Raw genomic sequence first — 19,812 nt, forward strand, 5'->3', positions numbered from 1 at the left:
TCAGACAGGCTGTGTAATGATGTTACCTCTCTCAGACAGGCTGTGTAATGATGTTACCTCTCTCAGAAAGGCTGTGTAATGATGTTACCTCTCTCAGACAGGCTGTGTAATGATGTTACCTCTCTCAGACAGGCTGTGTAATGATGTTACCTCTCTCAGATATGATGCAGAGCTTTTCATTCAGACAGGCTGTGTAATGATGGTACCTCTCTCAGACAGGCTGTGTAATGATGGTACCTCTCTCAGACAGGCTGTGTAATGATGTTACCTCTCTCAGGTCTGAGGCAGAGCTTTTCATTCAGACAGGCTGTGTAATGATGTTACCTCTCTCAGACAGGCTGTGTAATGATGTTACCTCTCTCAGACAGGCTGTGTAATGATGTTACCTCTCTCAGGTCTGATGCAGAGCTTTTCATTCAGACAGGCTGTGTAATGATGTTACCTCTCTCAGACAGGCTGTGTAATGATGTTACCTCTCTCAGGTCTGACGCAGAGATTTTCATTCAGACAGGCTGTGTAATGATGTTACCTCTCTCAGGTCTGACGCAGAGCTTTTCATTCAGACAGGCTGTGTAATGATGTTACCTCTCTCAGACAGGCTGTGTAATGATGTTACCTCTCTCAGGTCTGAGGCAGAGCTTTTCATTCAGACAGGCTGTGTAATGATGGTACCTCTCTCAGACAGGCTGTGTAATGATGTTACCTCTCTCAGACAGGCTGTGTAATGATGTTACCTCTCCCAGATCTGAGGCAGAGCTTTTCATTCAGACAGACTGTGTAATGATGGTACCTCTCTCAGGTCTGATGCAGAGCTTTTCATTCAGACAGGCTGTGTAATGATGTTACCTCTCTCAGACAGGCTGTGTAATGATGTTACCTCTCTCAGGTCTGAGGCAGAGCTTTTCATTCAGACAGGCTGTGTAATGATGTTACCTCTCTCAGGTCTGATGCAGAGCTTTTCATTCAGACAGGCTGTGTAATGATGTTACCTCTCTCAGACAGGCTGTGTAATGATGGTACCTCTCTCAGACAGGCTGTGTAATGATGGTACCTCTCTCAGACAGGCTGTGTAATGATGTTACCTCTCTCAGACAGGCTGTGTAATGATGTTACCTCTCTCAGACAGGCTGTGTAATGATGTTACCTCTCTCAGGTCTGAGGCAGAGCTTTTCATTCAGACAGGCTGTGTAATGATGTTACCTCTCTCAGATCTGAGGCAGAGCTTTTCATTCAGACAGGCTGTGTAATGATGTTACCTCTCTCAGATCTGAGGCAGAGCCTTTCATTCAGACAGGCTGTGTAATGATGGTACCTCTCTCAGACAGGCTGTGTAATGATGGTACCTCTCTCAGACAGGCTGTGTAATGATGTTACCTCTCTCAGACAGGCTGTGTAATGATGTTACCTCTCTCAGATCTGAGGCAGAGCTTTTCATTCAGACAGGCTGTGTAATGATGTTACCTCTCTCAGACAGGCTGTGTAAATGTAGCTGTGGAGGTAATGGTATGTATCTGTGGAGGTAATGATGTATCTGTGGAGGTAATGGTATGTATCTGTGGAGGTAATAGTATGTAGCTGTGGAGGTAATGATGTAGCTGTGGAGGTAATGGTATGTAGCTGTGGAGCTAATGGTATGTATCTGTGGAGGTAATGGTATGTAGCTGTGGAGGTAATGATATGTAGCTGTGGAGGTAATGGTATGTAGCTGTGGAGGTAATGATGTAGCTGTGGAGGTAAAGGTATGTAGCTGTGGAGGTAATGGTATGTAGCTGTGGAGGTAATGGTATGTAGCTGTGGAGGTAATGATATGTAGCTGTGGAGGTAATGGTATGTAGCTGTGGAGGTAATGATATATATCTGTGGAGGTAATGGTATGTATCTGTGGAGGTAATGATATATATCTGTGGAGGTAATGGTATGTATATGTGGAGGTAATGATATGTAGCTGTGGAGGTAATGATGTAGCTGTGGAGGTAATGATGTAGCTGTGGAGGTAATGGTATGTAGCTGTGGAGGTAATGGTATGTAGCTGTGGAGGTAATGGTATGTATCTGTGGAGGTAATGGTATGTAGCTGTGGAGGTAATGGTATGTAGCTGTGGAGGTAATGGTAACTGTGGAGGTAATGGTGTATCTGTGGAGCTAATGATATGTATCTGTGGAGGTAATGGTATATATCTGTGGAGGTAATGGTATATAGCTGTGTAGGTAATGGTATGTATCTGTGGAGGTAATGATGTAGCTTTGGAGGTAATGATATGTATCTGTGGTGGTAATGGTATCTGTGGAGGTAATGGTATGTATCTGTGGAGGTAATGGTATATAGCTGTGGATGTAATGGTATGTAGCTGTGGAGGTAATGATGTATCTGTGGAGGTAATGGTATATAGCTGTGGAGGTAATGGTATGTATCTGTGGAGGTAATGATATGTATCTGTGGAGGTAATGATATGTATCTGTGGAGGTAATGATATGTAGCTGTGGAGGTAATGGTATGCATCTGTGGAGGTAATGATATTTAGCTGTGGAGGTAATGATATGTAGCTGTGGAGGTAATGGTATGTAGCTGTGGAGGTAATGTGATGTATCTGTGGAGGTAATGATGTAGCTGTGGAGGTAATGGTATGTAGCTGTGGAGGTAATTGTATGTAGCTGTGGAGGTAATGATATGTAGCTGTGGAGGTAATGATGTATCTGTGGAGGTAATGGTATGCAGCTGTGGAGGTAATGATGTATCTGTGGAGGTAATGGTATGTAGCTGTGGAGTTAATGATATGTATCTGTGGAGGTAATGATATGTAGCTGTGGAGGTACCGATGTATCTGTGGAGGTAATGGTATGTAGCTGTGGAGGTAATGGTATGTAGCTGTGGAGGTAATGATATGTAGCTGTGGAGGTAATGATGTATCTGTGGAGGTAATGATGTAGCTGTGGAGGTAATGATATGTAGCTGTGGAGGTAATGGTATGTATATGTGGAGGTAATGATGTAGCTGTGGAGGTAATGATGTATCTGTGGAGGTAATGATGTAGCTGTGGAGGTAATGTTATGTAGCTGTGAAGGTAATGATATGTATCTGTGGAGATAATGATATGTATCTGTGGAGGTAACGGTATGTATCTGTGGAGGTAATGGTATATAGCTGTGGTGGTAATGGTATGTATCTGTGGAGGTAATGGTATCTAGCTGTGGAGGTAATGATGTATCTGTGGAGGTAATGGTATGTAGCTGTGGAGGTAATGGTATGTAGCTGTGGAGGTAATGGTATGTAGCTGTGGAGGTAATGATGTATCTGTGGAGGTAATGATATGTAGCTGTGGAGGTAATGATGTGTAGCTGTGGAGGTAATGGTATGTAGCTGTGGAGGTAATGGTGTAGCTGTGGAGGTAATGATATGTATCTGTGGAGGTAATGATATGTAGCTGTGGAGGTAATGATGTATCTGTGGAGGTAATGATGTATCTGTGGAGGTAATGGTGTGTATCTGTGGAGGTAATGGTGTGTATCTGTGGATGTAATGATGTATCTGTGGAGGTAATGATGTAGCTGTGGAGGTAATGGTGTGTTAATGTAATCTTTGCTCTTCTCTCCTCAGCTGTTCAAGGCTCTGGGATGATGTTCAAAAGCGTCGAGGTGACTCTGCACAAAGAAGGCAATACGTTCGGCTTTGTCATCCGAGGTACGTGTGTGTGTGTGTGTGTGTGTGTGTGTGTGTGTGTGTGTGTGTGTGTGTTTTTGTGTGTGTTTTTGTGTGTGTGTGTGTGGGGGTGGGGGTGGGGGTGGGTGTGTGTGTGTGTGTGTGTGTGTGTGTGTGTGCAATACATTTGCCTTTGTCTGTATGGTGGCCCTGCATAATGTAACCTGACGGTCTGACGGTTTACATGGAATTATGATTCATTTCTCATTCAGGGGGAAGAAGCGTCGGTTCTCCCTCGAAGCTGCATAACTGTGTGTGTGTGTGTGTGTGTGTGTGTGTGTGTGTGTGTGTGTGTGTGTGTGTGTGTGTGTGTGTGTGTGTGTGTGTGTGTGTGTGTGTGTGAAGCCGTTTGACTGGGGTACGGAGGAAAGGAAAGTGATCTGAATCTGACTACAGAATATGACCGTCTAGTTGCCTCTATTTACCCAGTTGGAATGAAGCTTAATTAAAACGAACAGGAACAAACTTTTGGATCTGCGACCTAAGTAGTACCCTCTGCTCTAAAGTAGTGCACTATATAGGGAATAGGGCTCTGGTCTGAAGTAGTGCACTGTATAGGGAATAGGGTTCCATTTGGGAGACACCCCTTAGTGAGTTATCCTCGGCCTTTGAAGAGAGGGAAGAAAGTTAACGTGAAGGTGGACACTACAGAGATGTTGCCTCAGCTCATTACTCTCCATCATCAATTCAACAAGTCTGTGTTGTTGTTGTTGTTGTTGTTGTGTATAATCTGTATCTCAGAGAAGCGGCTCCTCGAAGAGAGGCGCGTGATTGGATGATGTCGTGGTCAGACTGTTGGGTTCATGTTCCGCTTTAGAATTACTGACGAGGCTAAAATGACTTTATTCAATTGCCCTTTCTGTTGGAAATCAATACGTCCTTCCTGCAGTGAAAGCCAATGTATTGCCACTGTGTTTCCTGTGTAGAGGTTGTATTTAAACTGTTTCCTTTGTGATCAGGTACTACAGTATTACCTTGGTTCTGCAGTGATCTCTTATAGCACTAATCTATTATCAGGGAGTGATGTGTATCCTTGGTTACCGTACCGACCTGTTTGTGTGATAACTGTTTGTTGGTTTGTTTAGGAGGAGCCCACGAGGACAGGAACAAATCCCGCCCCGTTGTCATAACGACCATCAGGCCAGGTGGACCTGCTGACAGGTGAGATGTTGTATCACTGACTAGACATGAGTAGCAGATCACAGATAGTTCTGGTGTATCAGAGTCTAGACATGAGTAGCAGATCACAGATAGTTATAGTGTATCAGAGTCTAGACATGAGTAGCAGATCACAGATAGTTATGGTGTATCAGATTCTAGACATGTGTAACAGATCACAGATAGTTCTGGTGTATCAGAGTCTAGACATAAGTAACAGATTACAGATAGTTCTGGTGTATCAGAGTCTAGACATGAGTAACAGATCACAGATAGTTCTGGTGTATCAGAGTCTAGACATGAGTAGCAGATCACAGATAGGTATGGTGTATCAGAGTCTAGATATGAGTAACAGATCACAGATAGTTCTGGTGTATCATAGTCTAGACATTAGTAACAAATCACAGATAGTTCTGGTGTATCATAGTCTAGACATTAGCAACAAATCACAGATAGTTCTGGTGTATCATAGTCTAGACATTAGTAACAAATCACAGATAGTTCTGGTGTATCATAGTCTAGACATGAGTAACAGATCACAGATAGTTCAAAGATCTCACTTGTATACATTCATTGTGACATTACCTTGACCTGGTTTAAAACATTGTCAGAGTTCAAGTTAAGCTGTAGACCAGTGGTCCCCAAACGTGTTATTGTCCCGTACCCCGTCAAACATTCAACCTCCAGCTGTACCCCATCTAGCACCAGGGTCAGCGCACTCTCAAATGTTGTTTTTCGACCTCATTGTAAGACAGAGAAGAGCTCCAACTTCTTAATCATAGCCTCCATTTTTGTCCCGCACATTGAATATAGTTGCGGAGAGTCCCTGTAATCCTAGACTCAGATCATTCAGGTGAGGAAAAACATCACCCAGTCGAGTGAGAAACCCGTCATCATGAAAGCGGTCAGACAAGTGAAAATGATGGTCAGTAAAGAAAACTTTAAGCTCGTCTCTCAATTCAAAGAAACGTGTCAATATTTGCCACTTGATAACCAGCGCACTTCTGTATGTTGTAAAAGCGTTACATGGTCGCTGCCCATATCATTTCACAGTGCAGAAAATACACGAGAGTTCAGGGGCCTTGCTTTAACAAAGTTAACCATTTTCACTGTAGTGTCCAAAACGTCTTTCATCCTGTCAGGTATTCCCTTGGCAGTATGAGCCTCTCGGTGGATGCTGCAGTTCTACCCAAGTGACGTCGGGAGCAACTGCTTGGACGCGCGTTACCACTCCACTGTGTCTCCCTGTCATGGCTTTAGCTCCATCAGTACAGATACCAACACATCTTGACCACCAAAGTCCATTTGACGTCACAAAGCTGTCCAGTATTTTTTAAATATCCTCTCCTGTTGTCCTGGTTTCCAGTGGTTTGCAGAAGAGTCTTCCTTAATTGACCCCCCCCCCCCCATAAACGTAACGGACATATACCAGGAGCTGTGCCAGGCCCGCCACGTCTGTTGACTCATCCAGCTGTAACGCATAGAATTCACTGGCTTGTATGCGAAGCAGTAATTGTTTCAAAACATCTCCTTCCATGTCACTGATGCGTCATGAAACAGTGTTGTTTGATGAAGGCGTTGTCTGTATAGTTTTTTGGGGCCTTTTCCCCCAGCATTGTCCCAGCTATATCCGCGGCATCAGGAAGAATTGTTTATTTATTTTATTTTTATTTAAACTTTATTTAACTAGGAAAATCAGTTAAGAACAAATTCTTATTTACAATGATGGCCTACCAAAAGTCAAAAGGCCTCCTGCAGGGGACGGGATTAAAAATAAATAAATAAATACAATATAAATATAGGACAAAACACACATCACGACAAGAGAGACAACACAACACTACATAAAGAGAGACCTAAGACAACAACATAGCAAGGTAGCAACACATGACAACAACATGGTAGCAACACAACATGACAACAACATGGCAGCAACACAACATAACAACAACATGGTAGCAACACAACATAACAACAACATGGCAGCAACACAACATAACAACAACATGGCAGCAACACAACATGACAACACAGCATGGTAGCAACACAACATGACAACAACATGGCAGCAACACAACATGACAACAACATGGTAGCAACACAACATAACAACAACATGGTAGCAACACAACATGACAACAACATGGTAGCAGCACAACATGACAACAACATGGTAGCAGCACAAAACATGGTACAAACATTGTTGGGCACAGACAACAGCACAAAGGTCAAGCAGGTAGAGACAACAATATATCACACAAAGCAGCCACAACTGTCAGTAAGAGTGTCCATGATTGAGTCTTTGAATGAAGAGATTGAGATAAAACTGTCCAGTTTGAGTGTTTGTTGCAGCTCGTTCCAGTCGCTAGCTGTAGCGAACTGAAAAGAAGAGCGACTCAGGGATGTGTGTGCTTTGGGGACCTTTAACAGAATGTGACTGGCAGAACGGGTGTTGTATGTGGAGGATGAGGGCTGCAGTAGATATCTCAGATAGGAGGAAGTGAGGCCTAAGAGGGTTTTGTCCCGGGTAAAGGGGACAGTAGCTCTTCGGCTGCATAAGATTCACAACTGTCAGTGTCCATGCTAGCTGGGCTAACAACACATGTAGAATTACTGATGCTAACTGGGATAACAACACATGTAGAATTACTGATGCTAGCTGGGCTAACAACACATGTAGAATTACTGATGCTAGCTGGGCTAACAACACATGTAGAATTACTGATGCTAGCTGGGCTAACAACACATGTAGAATTACTGATGCTAGCTGGGCTAACAACACATGTAGAATTACTGATGCTAGCTGGGCTAACAACACATGTAGAATTACTGATGCTAGCTGGGCTAACAACACATGTAGAATTACTGATGCTAGCTGGGCTAACAACACATGTAGAATTACTGATGCTAGCATTGGATGCGCTCGTGGAAGCAGAACAACTTGTGTCGTTGACAGGTGCAGGTGTAACACTGCTGGTAGTAGCAGTACTACCAGTAGAGCTGGTATGTGTCTCTATGGATACGGGCCTTACTTTTTACCATTTATCTATTTTTGAGCAAACGTGATGAGCAGCAGCTACGTTTGAATACATACGGACCATTAGTGGAATTCCCGCCAGAGAGTAACGGTTAATGTGATTGGATGTTCATTATTTGACTAGTGTTCCTGTATTTTTACATTGTGTTGTTATTTCGCTGAACACTAGATGGTTTAATTGTATTTTGGCAGATAAACGAGGATAAACTCAGTCGAGAAAAGAATGTATAGTCCTGTTGGAAAATATAAATGGACTGTTTAGAATGTGTAACAATTATATATATATATATATATATATATATATATATATATATATATATATATATACATAAATATATTATAATTCAGAAAAAAATGTGAATCACATTTTTATTTGGCGTACCCTGGACGGCATTGCACAGAGGACCTCCTTGTGACATTACCTTGACCTCGTTTAAAACATCGTCAGAGTTCAAGGTGAACTGTAGAGGATCTCCTTGTGACATTGTAAGGTCATATGGACACACAGCTCTTTGAGTGGCAGAGCACTGATAGTTCCCATATACTGTACGTCAGTTGAACATCACATCATTTTACACTCTCTGTTATTGCTGTTCTAGTCTTAAACTGCCTGCACATTTCTACACATTTCTTCTGAACCTCAGATTGAGTGAAAGCTGCCTATGACAGCTGTAAAGAACATGAGTGACATCCCTCTATCCCTCCACCCCTCCATCCCTCTATCTCTCCATCCCTCCATCCCTCCATCCCTCCATCCCTCCATCCCTCCATCCCTCCATCCCTCCATCCCTCCATCCCTCCATCCCTCCATCCCTCCATCCCTCCATCCCTCCATCCCTCCATCCCTCCATCCCTCTATCCCTCCACCCCTCCATCCCTCTATCTCTCCATCCCTCCATCCCTCCATCCCTCCATCCCTCCACCCCTCCATCCCTCTATCTCTCCATCCCTCCATCCCTCCATCCCTCCATCCCTCCATCCCTCCATCCCTCCATCCCTCCATCCCTCCATCCCTCTACTTCTCCATCCCTCCATCCCTCTACTTCTCCATCCCTCCATCCCTCCATCCCTCCATCCCTCTATCTCTCCATCCCTCCATCCCTCCATCCCTCCATCCCTCTATCCCTCCATCTCTCCATCCCTCCATCCCTCCATCCCTCTATCTCTCCATCCCTCTATCTCTCCATCCCTCCATCCCTCCATCCCTCTATCTCTCCATCCCTCTATCTCTCCATCCCTCCATCCCTCCATCCCTCCATCCCTCTATCCCTCCATCTCTCCATCCCTCCATCCCTCCATCCCTCTATCTCTCCATCCCTCTATCTCTCCATCCCTCCATCCCTCCATCCCTCTATCTCTCCATCCCTCTATCTCTCCATCTCTCCATCCCTCCATCCCTCCATCCCTCTATCTCTCCATCCCTCTATCTCTCCATCCCTCCATCCCTCCATCCCTCCATCCCTCCATCCCTCCATCCCTCCATCCCTCCATCCCTCTATCTCTCCATCCCTCTATATCTCCATCCCTCCATCCCTCCATCCCTCCATCCCTCCATCTCTCCATCCCTCCATCTCTCCATCCCTCCATCCCTCCATCCCTCTATCTCTCCATCCCTCTATCTCTACATCCCTCTATCTCTCCATCCCTCCATCCCTCCATCCCTCTATCTCTCCATCCCTCCATCTCTCCATCCCTCCATCCCTCCATCCCTCCATCCCTCCATCCCTCCATCCCTCTATCTCTCCATCCCTCCATCTCTCCATCCCTCTATCTCTCCATCCCTCCATCCCTCCATCCCTCCATCCCTCTACTTCTCCATCCCTCCATCTCTCCATCCCTCCATCTCTCCATCCCTCCATCCCTCCATCCCTCTATCTCTCCATCCCTCCATCCCTCTACTTCTCCATCCCTCCATCCCTCCATCCCTCCATCTCTCCATCCCTCCATCCCTCCATCCCTCTATCTCTCCATCCCTCCATCCCTCTACTTCTCCATCCCTCCATCCCTCTATCCCTCCATCCCTCTATCTCTCCATCCCTCCATCCCTCCATCCCTCCATCCCTCCATCCCTCTATCTCTCCATCCCTCCATCTCTCCATCCCTCCATCCCTCCATCCCTCTATCTCTCCATCCCTCCATCCCTCTATCCCTCCATCCCTCCATCCCTCTATCTCTCCATCCCTCCATCCCTCTACTTCTCCATCCCTCCATCCCTCCATCCCTCTATCCCTCCATCCCTCCATCCCTCCATCCATCCATCCCTCCATCCCTCCATCTCTCCATCCCTCCATCTCTCCCTCCCTCCATCCCTCCATCCCTCCATCCCTCCATCCCTCTATCTCTCCATCCCTCCATCCCTCTACTTCTCCATCCCTCCATCCCTCCATCCCTCTATCCCTCCATCCCTCCATCCCTCCATCCATCCATCCCTCCATCCCTCCATCCCTCCATCCCTCCATCCCTCTATCCCTCCACCCCTCCATCTCTCTATCCCTCCATCCCTCCATCTCCATCCCTCCATCCCTCTATCTCCATCCCTCTATCTCTCGGGAGAAGAGGAGAGGAGGGGAGGGGAGGGGAGATGAGAGGAGGGGAGGGGAGGGGAGGAGAGGAGAAGAGGGGAGAGGAGAAGAGGGGAGGGAGGGGAGGGGAGGGGAGAGGAGAAGAAGGGAGGGGAGGAGAGGATAGATATCCGTGCCATTAAGACGTAATGATCCAAATGAAGTGTTTAAGTGCAGAGGGAAACCAACAGGCCCTCAGGCGTGGCTATGCTGTAGCCTCAGGGACCAGGATGGAAAACCAACCAGCTACTGTTGTCTGTCTGTCTCTTCATCTCCTCCCTGTCTCTCTATATCTGTCTGTCTCTTCCTCTCCTTTATGTCTCTCTATATCTGTCTGTCTCTTCATCTCCTCCCTGTCTCTCTATATCTGTCTGTCTCTTCCTCTCCTTCCTGTCTCTCTATATATGTCTGTCTCAATCTCTCCTTCCTGTCTCTCTATATCTGTCTGTCTCTTCCTCTCCTTCCTGTCTCTCTATATGTCTGTCTCAATCTCTCCTTCATGTCTCTATATATGTCTGTCTCAATCTCTCCTTCCTGTCTCTCTATATATGTCTGTCTCAATCTCTCCTTCCTGTCTCTCTATATATGTCTGTCTCTTCCTCTCCTCCATGTCTCTCTATATCTGTCTGTCTCAATCTCCCTCCCTCTCTAGAAACAGTCTATTAATGCACCGTGGTGAAGGATCAGTCAATGAAGTATTTCTAATGCTACGTCCTGATTGTCCTCCTGTCTCCTGAAATGTTCAGGGACACACTCCCCATCCAGCCTTTAAAAGCATTGACTTGGTGTAAGCGTCGTCTGGAGGGAGTTTCCACCGTTTTAAATCCACCAGGAGAAGTGTGGATAATCAGGATGGAGCTTCAGTGGTCACACTTCCAGTTAGGAGGAAAGGATTTCATTCTAGCGGTTGTCACAGGTTGTTTCTGATGAAACCTGATCAAAGGCAGAGACAGCGTGGAGATTCATTTCCAGTGTCACATCATGCTAGAGGGTTAGCGGTTAGCTGTTAGCTCACCTGTGGAAACCAAATATAGCAATTTCTATGTTCTGTCATAGTGGAGAATTCACAGCTCACTGACTAACATCTTCTCTCTCCCCTGCCTCTCTCTCCCCTCTCTCCCTCCTTCTCTCCCCTCTCTCCCTCCTTCTCTCCCCCTCTCTCCCCTGCCTCTCTCTCCCCTCTCTCCCTCCTTCTCTCCCCTCTCTCCCTCCCTCCCTCCCTCTCTCCCCTGCCTCTCTCTCCCCTCTCTCCCTCCTTCTCTCCCCTCTCTCCCTCCTTCTCTCCCCCTCTCTCCCCTGCCTCTCTCTCCCCTCTCTCCCTCCTTCTCTCCCCTCTCTCCCTCCCTCCCTCCCTCTCTCCCCTGCCTCTCTCTCCCCTCTCTCCCTCCTTCTCTCCCTCCCTCTCTCCCCTGCCTCTCTCTCCCCTCTCTCCCTCCTTCTCTCCCCCTCTCTCCCATCCTTCTCTCTCTTTCTCTCCTCTCTACTTCCACTGTATCCCTCTCTCCCCTGCCTCTCTCTCCCCTGCCTCTCTCTCCCCTCTCTCCCTCCTTCTCTCCCCTGCCTCTCTCTCCCCTGCCTCTCTCTCCCCTCTCTCCCTCCTTCTCTCCCCTCTCTCCCTCCCTCCCTCTCCCCTCTCTCCCTCCTTCTCTCCCCTCTCTCCCTCCTTCTCTCCCCCTCTCTCCCCTGCCTCTCTCTCCCCTCTCTCCCTCCTTCTCTCCCCTCTCTCCCTCCCTCCCTCCCTCTCTCCCCTGCCTCTCTCTCCCCTCTCTCCCTCCTTCTCTCCCTCCCTCTCTCCCCTGCCTCTCTCTCCCCTCTCTCCCTCCTTCTCTCCCCCTCTCTCCCATCCTTCTCTCTCTTTCTCTCCTCTCTACTTGCACTTTATCCCTCTCTCCCCTGCCTCTCTCTCCCCTCTCTTCCCTCCTTCTCTCTCTCTCTCCCTCCCTCCCTCTCTCCCCTGGCTCTCTCTCCCCTCTCTCCCTCCTTCCCTCCCCCCTCCTCCCCCTTCCTTCCTGTCTGTCCTCTCTCCTCAGGGAAGGTACTGTGAAGCCAGGGGACAGGCTCCTGAGTATCGATGGGATCCGTCTTCACGGGACATCCCATGCAGAGGCCATGTCCATCCTCAAACAGTGTGGCCAGGAGGCTACGCTACTCATCGAGTATGACGTCTCCATCATGGGTACGTCATGGGAGTGTGTGTGTGTGTGTGTGTGTGTGTGTGTGTGTGTGTGTGTGTGTGTGTGTGTGTGTGTGTGTGTGTGTGTGTGTGTGTGTGTGTGTGTGTGTGTGTGTGTGTGTGTGTGTGTGTGTGTGTGTGTGTGTGTGTGTGTGCCATGTGTATCCTCAAGAAGGACTGAACTCCAAAGTCTAACCTTGTCTTCCAGATGCATATACATGTATATGGTGTTGTCAGGACACTGTCAGGGGTTGTGGGTGGACATTTATATGGTGTTGATAGGACACTGTCAGGGGGTGTAGATGGACATTTATATGGTGTTGTCAGGACACTGTCAGGGGGTGTGGGTGGACATTTATTTGGTGTTGATAGGACACTGTCAGGGGGTGTGGATGGACATTTATATGGTGTTGTCAGGACACTGTCAGGGGGTGTGGGTGGACATTTATATGGTGTTGATAGGACACTGTCAGGGGGTGTGGGTGGACATTTATATGGTGTTGTCAGGACACTGCCAGGGGGTGTGGGTGGACATTTATATGATGTTGTCAGGACAATATCAGGGGGTGTGGGTGGACATTTATATGGTGTTGTCAGGACACTGTCAGGGGGTGTGGGTGGACATTTATATGGTGTTGTCAGGACACTGTCAGGGGGTGTGGGTGGACATGTATATGGTGTTGTCAGGACACTGTCATGGGGTGTGGGTGGACATTTATATGGTGTTGTCAGGACACTGTCAGGGGGTGTGGGTGGACATGTATATGGTGTTGTCAGGACACTGTCAGGGGGTGTGGGTGGACATGTCTATGGTGTTGTCAGGACACTGTCAGGGGGTGTGGATGGACATGTATATGGTGGTGTCAGGACACTGTCAGGGGGTGTGGGTGGACATTTATATGGTGTTGTCAGGACACTGTCAGGGGGTGTGGGTGGACATTTATATGGTGTTGATAGGACACTGTCAGGGGGTGTGGATGGACATTTATATGGTGTTGTCAGGACACTGTCAGGGGGTGTGGGTGGACATTTATATGGTGTTGATAGGACACTGTCAGGGGGTGTGGGTGGACATTTATATGGTGTTGTCAGGACACTGTCAGGGGGTGTGGATGGACATTTATATGGTGTTGTCAGGACACTGTCAGGGGGTGTGGATGGACATTTATAAGGTGTTGTCAGGACACTGTCAGGGGGTGTGGGTGGACATTTATATGGTGTTGATAGGACACTGTCAGGGGGTGTGGATGGACATTTATATGGTGTTGTCAGGACACTGTCAGGGGGTGTGGGTGGACATTTATATGGTGTTGATAGGACACTGTCAGGGGGTGTGGATGGACATTTATATGGTGTTGTCAGGACACTGTCAGGGGGTGTGGATGGACATTTATATGGTGGTGTCAGGACACTGCCAGGGGATGTGGGTGGACATTTATATGGTGTTGTCAGGACACTGTCAGGGGGTGTGGGTGGACATTTATATGGTGTTGATAGGACACTGTCAGGGGGTGTGGATGGACATTTATATGGTGTTGTCAGGACACTGTCAGGGGTGTGGATGGACATTTATAAGGTGTTGATAGGACACTGTCAGGGGGTGTGGGTGGACATGTATATGGTTTTGTCAGGACACTGTCAGGGGGTGTGGGTGGACATTTATATGGTGTTGTCAGGACACTGTCAGGGGGTGTGGGTGGACATTTATATGGTGTTGATAGGACACTGTCAGGGGGTGTGGATGGACATTTATATGGTGTTGTCAGGACACTGTCAGGGGTGTGGGTGGACATTTATATGATGTTGTCAGGACAATATCAGGGGGTGTGGGTGGACATTTATATGGTGTTGTCAGGACACTGTCAGGGGGTGTGGGTGGACATTTATATGGTGTTGTCAGGACACTGTCATGGGGTGTGGGTGGACATTTATATGGTGTTGTCAGGACACTGTCAGGGGGTGTGGGTGGACATTTATATGGTGTTGATAGGACACTGTCAGGGGGTGTGGGTGGACATTTATATGGTGTTGTCAGGACACTGTCAGGGGGTGTGGATGGACATTTATATGGTGTTGTCAGGACACTGTCAGGGGGTGTGGATGGACATTTATAAGGTGTTGTCAGGACACTGTCAGGGGGTGTGGGTGGACATTTATATGGTGTTGATAGGACACTGTCAGGGGGTGTGGATGGACATTTATATGGTGTTGTCAGGACACTGTCAGGGGGTGTGGGTGGACATTTATATGGTGTTGATAGGACACTGTCAGGGGGTGTGGATGGACATTTATATGGTGTTGTCAGGACACTGTCAGGGGGTGTGGATGGACATTTATATGATGTTGTCAGGACACTGTCAGGGGGTGTGGGTGGACATTTATATGGTGTTGTCAGGACACTGTCAGGGGGTGTGGGTGGACATGTATATGGTGTTGTCAGGACACTATCAGGGGGTGTGGGTGGACATTTATATGGTGTTGTCAGGACACTCTCAGGGGGTGTGGGTGGACATTTATATGGTGGTGTCAGGACACTGTCAGGGGGTGTGGGTGGACATGTCTATGGTGTTGTCAGGACACTGTCAGGGGGTGTGGGTGGACATGTATATGGTGTTGTCAGGACACTGTCAGGGGGTGTGGGTGGACATTTATATGGTGTTGTCAGGACACTGTCATGGGGTGTGGGTGGACATTTATATGGTGTTGTCAGGACACTGTCAGGGGGTGTGGGTGGACATGTATATGGTGTTGTCAGGACACTGTCAGGGGGTGTGGGTGGACATGTCTATGGTGTTGTCAGGACACTGTCAGGGGGTGTGGATGGACATGTATATGGTGGTGTCAGGACACTGTCAGGGGGTGTGGGTGGACATTTATATGGTGTTGTCAGGACACTGTCAGGGGGTGTGGGTGGACATTTATATGGTGTTGATAGGACACTGTCAGGGGGTGTGGATGGACATTTATATGGTGTTGTCAGGACACTGTCAGGGGGTGTGGGTGGACATTTATATGGTGTTGATAGGACACTGTCAGGGGGTGTGGGTGGACATTTATATGGTGTTGTCAGGACACTGTCAGGGGGTGTGGATGGACATTTATATGGTGTTGTCAGGACACTGTCAGGGGGTGTGGATGGACATTTATAAGGTGTTGTCAGGACACTGTCAGGGGGTGTGGGTGGACATTTATATGGTGTTGATAGGACACTGTCAGGGGGTGTGGATGGACATTTATATGGTGTTGTCAGGACACTGTCAGGGGGTGTGGGTGGACATTTATATGGTGTTGATAGGACACTGTCAGGGGGTGTGGATGGACATTTATATGGTGTTGTCAGGACACTGTCAGGGGGTGTGGATGGACATTTATATGGTGGTGTCAGGACACTGCCAGGGGATGTGGGTGGACATTTATATGGTGTTGTCAGGACACTGTCAGGGGGTGTGGGTGGACATTTATATGGTGTTGATAGGACACTGTCAGGGGGTGTGGATGGACATTTATATGGTGTTGTCAGGACACTGTCAGGGGTGTGGATGGACATTTATAAGGTGTTGATAGGACACTGTCAGGGGGTGTGGGTGGACATGTATATGGTTTTGTCAGGACACTGTCAGGGGGTGTGGGTGGACATTTATATGGTGTTGTCAGGACACTGTCAGGGGGTGTGGGTGGACATTTATATGGTGTTGATAGGACACTGTCAGGGGGTGTGGATGGACATTTATATGGTGTTGTCAGGACACTGTCAGGGGTGTGGGTGGACATTTATATGATGTTGTCAGGACAATATCAGGGGGTGTGGGTGGACATTTATATGGTGTTGTCAGGACACTGTCAGGGGGTGTGGGTGGACATTTATATGGTGTTGTCAGGACACTGTCATGGGGTGTGGGTGGACATTTATATGGTGTTGTCAGGACACTGTCAGGGGGTGTGGGTGGACATTTATATGGTGTTGATAGAACACTGTCAGGGGGTGTGGGTGGACATTTATATGGTGTTGTCAGGACACTGTCAGGGGGTGTGGATGGACATTTATATGGTGTTGTCAGGACACTGTCAGGGGGTGTGGATGGACATTTATAAGGTGTTGTCAGGACACTGTCAGGGGGTGTGGGTGGACATTTATATGGTGTTGATAGGACACTGTCAGGGGGTGTGGATGGACATTTATATGGTGTTGTCAGGACACTGTCAGGGGGTGTGGGTGGACATTTATATGGTGTTGATAGGACACTGTCAGGGGGTGTGGATGGACATTTATATGGTGTTGTCAGGACACTGTCAGGGGGTGTGGATGGACATTTATATGGTGTTGTCAGGACACTGTCAGGGGGTGTGGATGGACATGTATATGGTGTTGTCAGGACACTGTCAGGGGGTGTGGGTGGACATGTATATGGTGTTGTCAGGACACTGTCAGGGGGTGTGGATGGACATTTATATGGTGTTGTCAGGACACTGTCAGGGGGTGTGGGTGGACATGTATATGGTGTTGTCAGGACACTGTCAGGGGGTGTGGATGGACATGTATAGGGTGTTGTCAGGACACTGCCAGGGGGTGTGGATGGACATGTCTAGGGTGTTGTCAGGACACTGCCTGGGGGTGTGGATAGACATGTATAGGGTGGTGTCAGGACACTGTCAGGGGGTGTGGATGGACATGTCTAGGGTGGTGTCAGGACACTGTCAGGGGGTGTGGATGGACATGTCTAGGGTGTTGTCAGGACACTGTCAGGGGGTGTGGATAGACATGTCTAGGGTGGTGTCAGGACACTGCCAGGGGAAGGTCTAAAGACAGACTGGATCTCCCACAGTCTCTTAACATTCTATCCATCCCCGTCCGGTGTCATGTTGAGGCAGACAGACTCTGAGAGATGTAGCCTGTGACAGTCCAGGACCAGGGGACATACTGTTCTTAGTTCAGCCCACCATCCCTCCACCATGGAGACATTCAACAGACACTGGTCTGCATCTCTCCAGCTGTTCCCCATTGTCTTCCTGCTTCGCCACTCTCCCCCTTTCTTTCAGTAAGGTTCCATTCCAGACAGTCAGAGAGCTCTGTTACAGTCACTGCAGACAGGCAGTAGGGTTCCATTCCAGACAGTCAAAGAGCTCTGTTACAGTCACTGCATACAGGCAGTAAGGTTCCATTCCAGACAGTCAGAGAGCTCTGTTACAGTCACTGCATACAGGCAGTAAGGTTCCATTCCAGACAGTCAGAGAGCTCTGTTACAGTCACTGCAGACAGGCAGTAAGGTTCCATTCCAGACAGTCAGAGAGCTCTGTTACAGTCACTGCATACAGGCAGTAAGGTTCCATTCCAGACAGTCAAAGAGCTCTGTTACAGTCACTGCAGACAGGCAGTAGGGTTCCATTCCAGACAGTCAGAGAGCTCTGTTACAGTCACTGCATACAGGCAGTAAGGTTCCATTCCAGACAGTCAGAGAGCTCTGTTACAGTCACTGCATACAGGCAGTAAGGTTCCATTATAGGTAGTCAAAAGCAGGTGTCTCCCAATAGAAGTCCTGCCTGCCAGCCAGATCCCAGCTCTTATAAATCACTGCCAGAACACAGCCAGGTCCCAGCCAACATATCTGACTAAAAGCTTTATGCATAAAAGGCATTTCAGACACAGAGAAAGATCTGTGATGTGAAACATAGTAAATGAAAAGGAATCACCTGCTGCCTGTCTGCTGGTTCTTTGATATGTCTTTCTACTTTACAGAACGCTGACTTTAAAAACAGCTTGCTTAGAAGGTCAAAAACAACGAGGAGTTGAAAACAGGCAGAAAATAACAGGCTGATCGATGTTCATTTTAAATCCCCGGACTTCAGTCTATTTTGATCAGACCACTAAATGTCAGAGGGAACCACCCAGGAAGGAGAGTATGAGAGAGTGAGCTGGACTATTACCCAGTGTGACAATCCTGACCCTATTACCAAACCCAACCCTATTCCCCTCTGGGTAATCCTGAAGATTCCGGTGGCGGTGACTTTGCCCGTGCTCTGACCTGGAAGTGATAGTTATGTCTTCCTGTCACCGCGTCACCCTCTTGCTCGCTGTGCTCGCTGCTCGATGGGTGTGTGCGTGTGTTTGTTTGTGTATCGCAACGCGCGCGCGTGTGTGTGTGTGTGTGTGTGTGTGTGTGTGTGTGTGTGTGTGTGTGTGTGTGTGTGTGTGTGTGTGTGTGTGTGTGTGTGTTGGTGTGTGTGTGAAAGTACCACTGGACTCAGTGACGTCTAAGGAAGCTGAATCCTTCAACCTGAGAAACTTTCCTCTGGAGAAAAAGAAAGATATTGAGTTGACAGTTGGTTGAATACAGAAACCAACCCCTTGAGTTGACAGTTGGTTGAATATAGATAACATCCCCTTGAGTTGACAGTTGCTTGATTCTAGATAGCAACTCCTTGAGTTGACAGTTGGTTGATTATAGATAACAACCCCTTGAGTTGACAGTTGGTTGAATATAGATAGATTTACAGTATACACAGAGCTTTATGGTATGTCCCAACATACAGGTGTGTGCCTATACACAGAGATTTACGGTTTGTCCCAACAAATAGGTGTGTGCCTATACACAGAGATTTATGGTATGTCCCAACATACAGGTGTGTGCCTATACACAGAGATTTACGGTATGTCCCAACATACAGGTGTGTGCCTATACACAGAGATTTACGGTATGTCCCAACATACAGGTGTGTGCCTATACACAGAGCTTTATGGTATGTCCCAACATACAGGTGTGTGCCTATACACAGAGATTTACGGTTTGTCCCAACAAATAGGTGTGTGCCTATACACAGAGATTTACGGTATGTCCCAACATACAGGTGTGTGCCTATACACAGAGCTTTATGGTATGTCCCAACATACAGGTGTGTGCCTATACACAGAGATTTACGATATGTCCCAACATACAGGTGTGTGCCTATACACAGAGATTTATGGTATGTCCCAACATACAGGTGTGTGCCTATACACAGAGCTTTATGGTATGTCCCAACATACAGGTATGTGCCTATACACAGAGATTTACGGTATGTCCCAACAAACAGGTGGGACATACCACCATACCACATACCATCCCTAAAGCCAACACCTCTTTTGGCCGCCTTTCCTTCCAGTTCTCTGCTGCCAGTGACTGGAACGAATTGCAAAAATCGCTGAAGTTGGA

The 19,812-nt window shown here is 47.6% G+C and overlaps 1 protein-coding gene across 1 annotated transcript in view; it reads left to right on the forward strand.

The window, feature by feature from the left end:
- LOC129844723 (glutamate receptor-interacting protein 1-like) overlaps positions 1 to 12,927 on the forward strand; it is a 112,307-nt gene extending 99,380 nt beyond the window's left edge. Inside the window, exons 5-7 of the mRNA XM_055912776.1 lie at positions 3,595 to 3,678; positions 4,782 to 4,857; positions 12,483 to 12,927. Of these exons, the coding sequence (XP_055768751.1) occupies positions 3,595 to 3,678; positions 4,782 to 4,857; positions 12,483 to 12,927 (605 nt within the window). The remainder of the gene's footprint in view (positions 1 to 3,594; positions 3,679 to 4,781; positions 4,858 to 12,482) is intronic.
- The last annotated feature ends 6,885 nt before the right edge of the window (positions 12,928 to 19,812 follow it).

Source organism: Salvelinus fontinalis, unplaced genomic scaffold (assembly GCF_029448725.1).
Source record: "Salvelinus fontinalis isolate EN_2023a unplaced genomic scaffold, ASM2944872v1 scaffold_0212, whole genome shotgun sequence".
NCBI lineage: Eukaryota > Metazoa > Chordata > Actinopteri > Salmoniformes > Salmonidae > Salvelinus > Salvelinus fontinalis.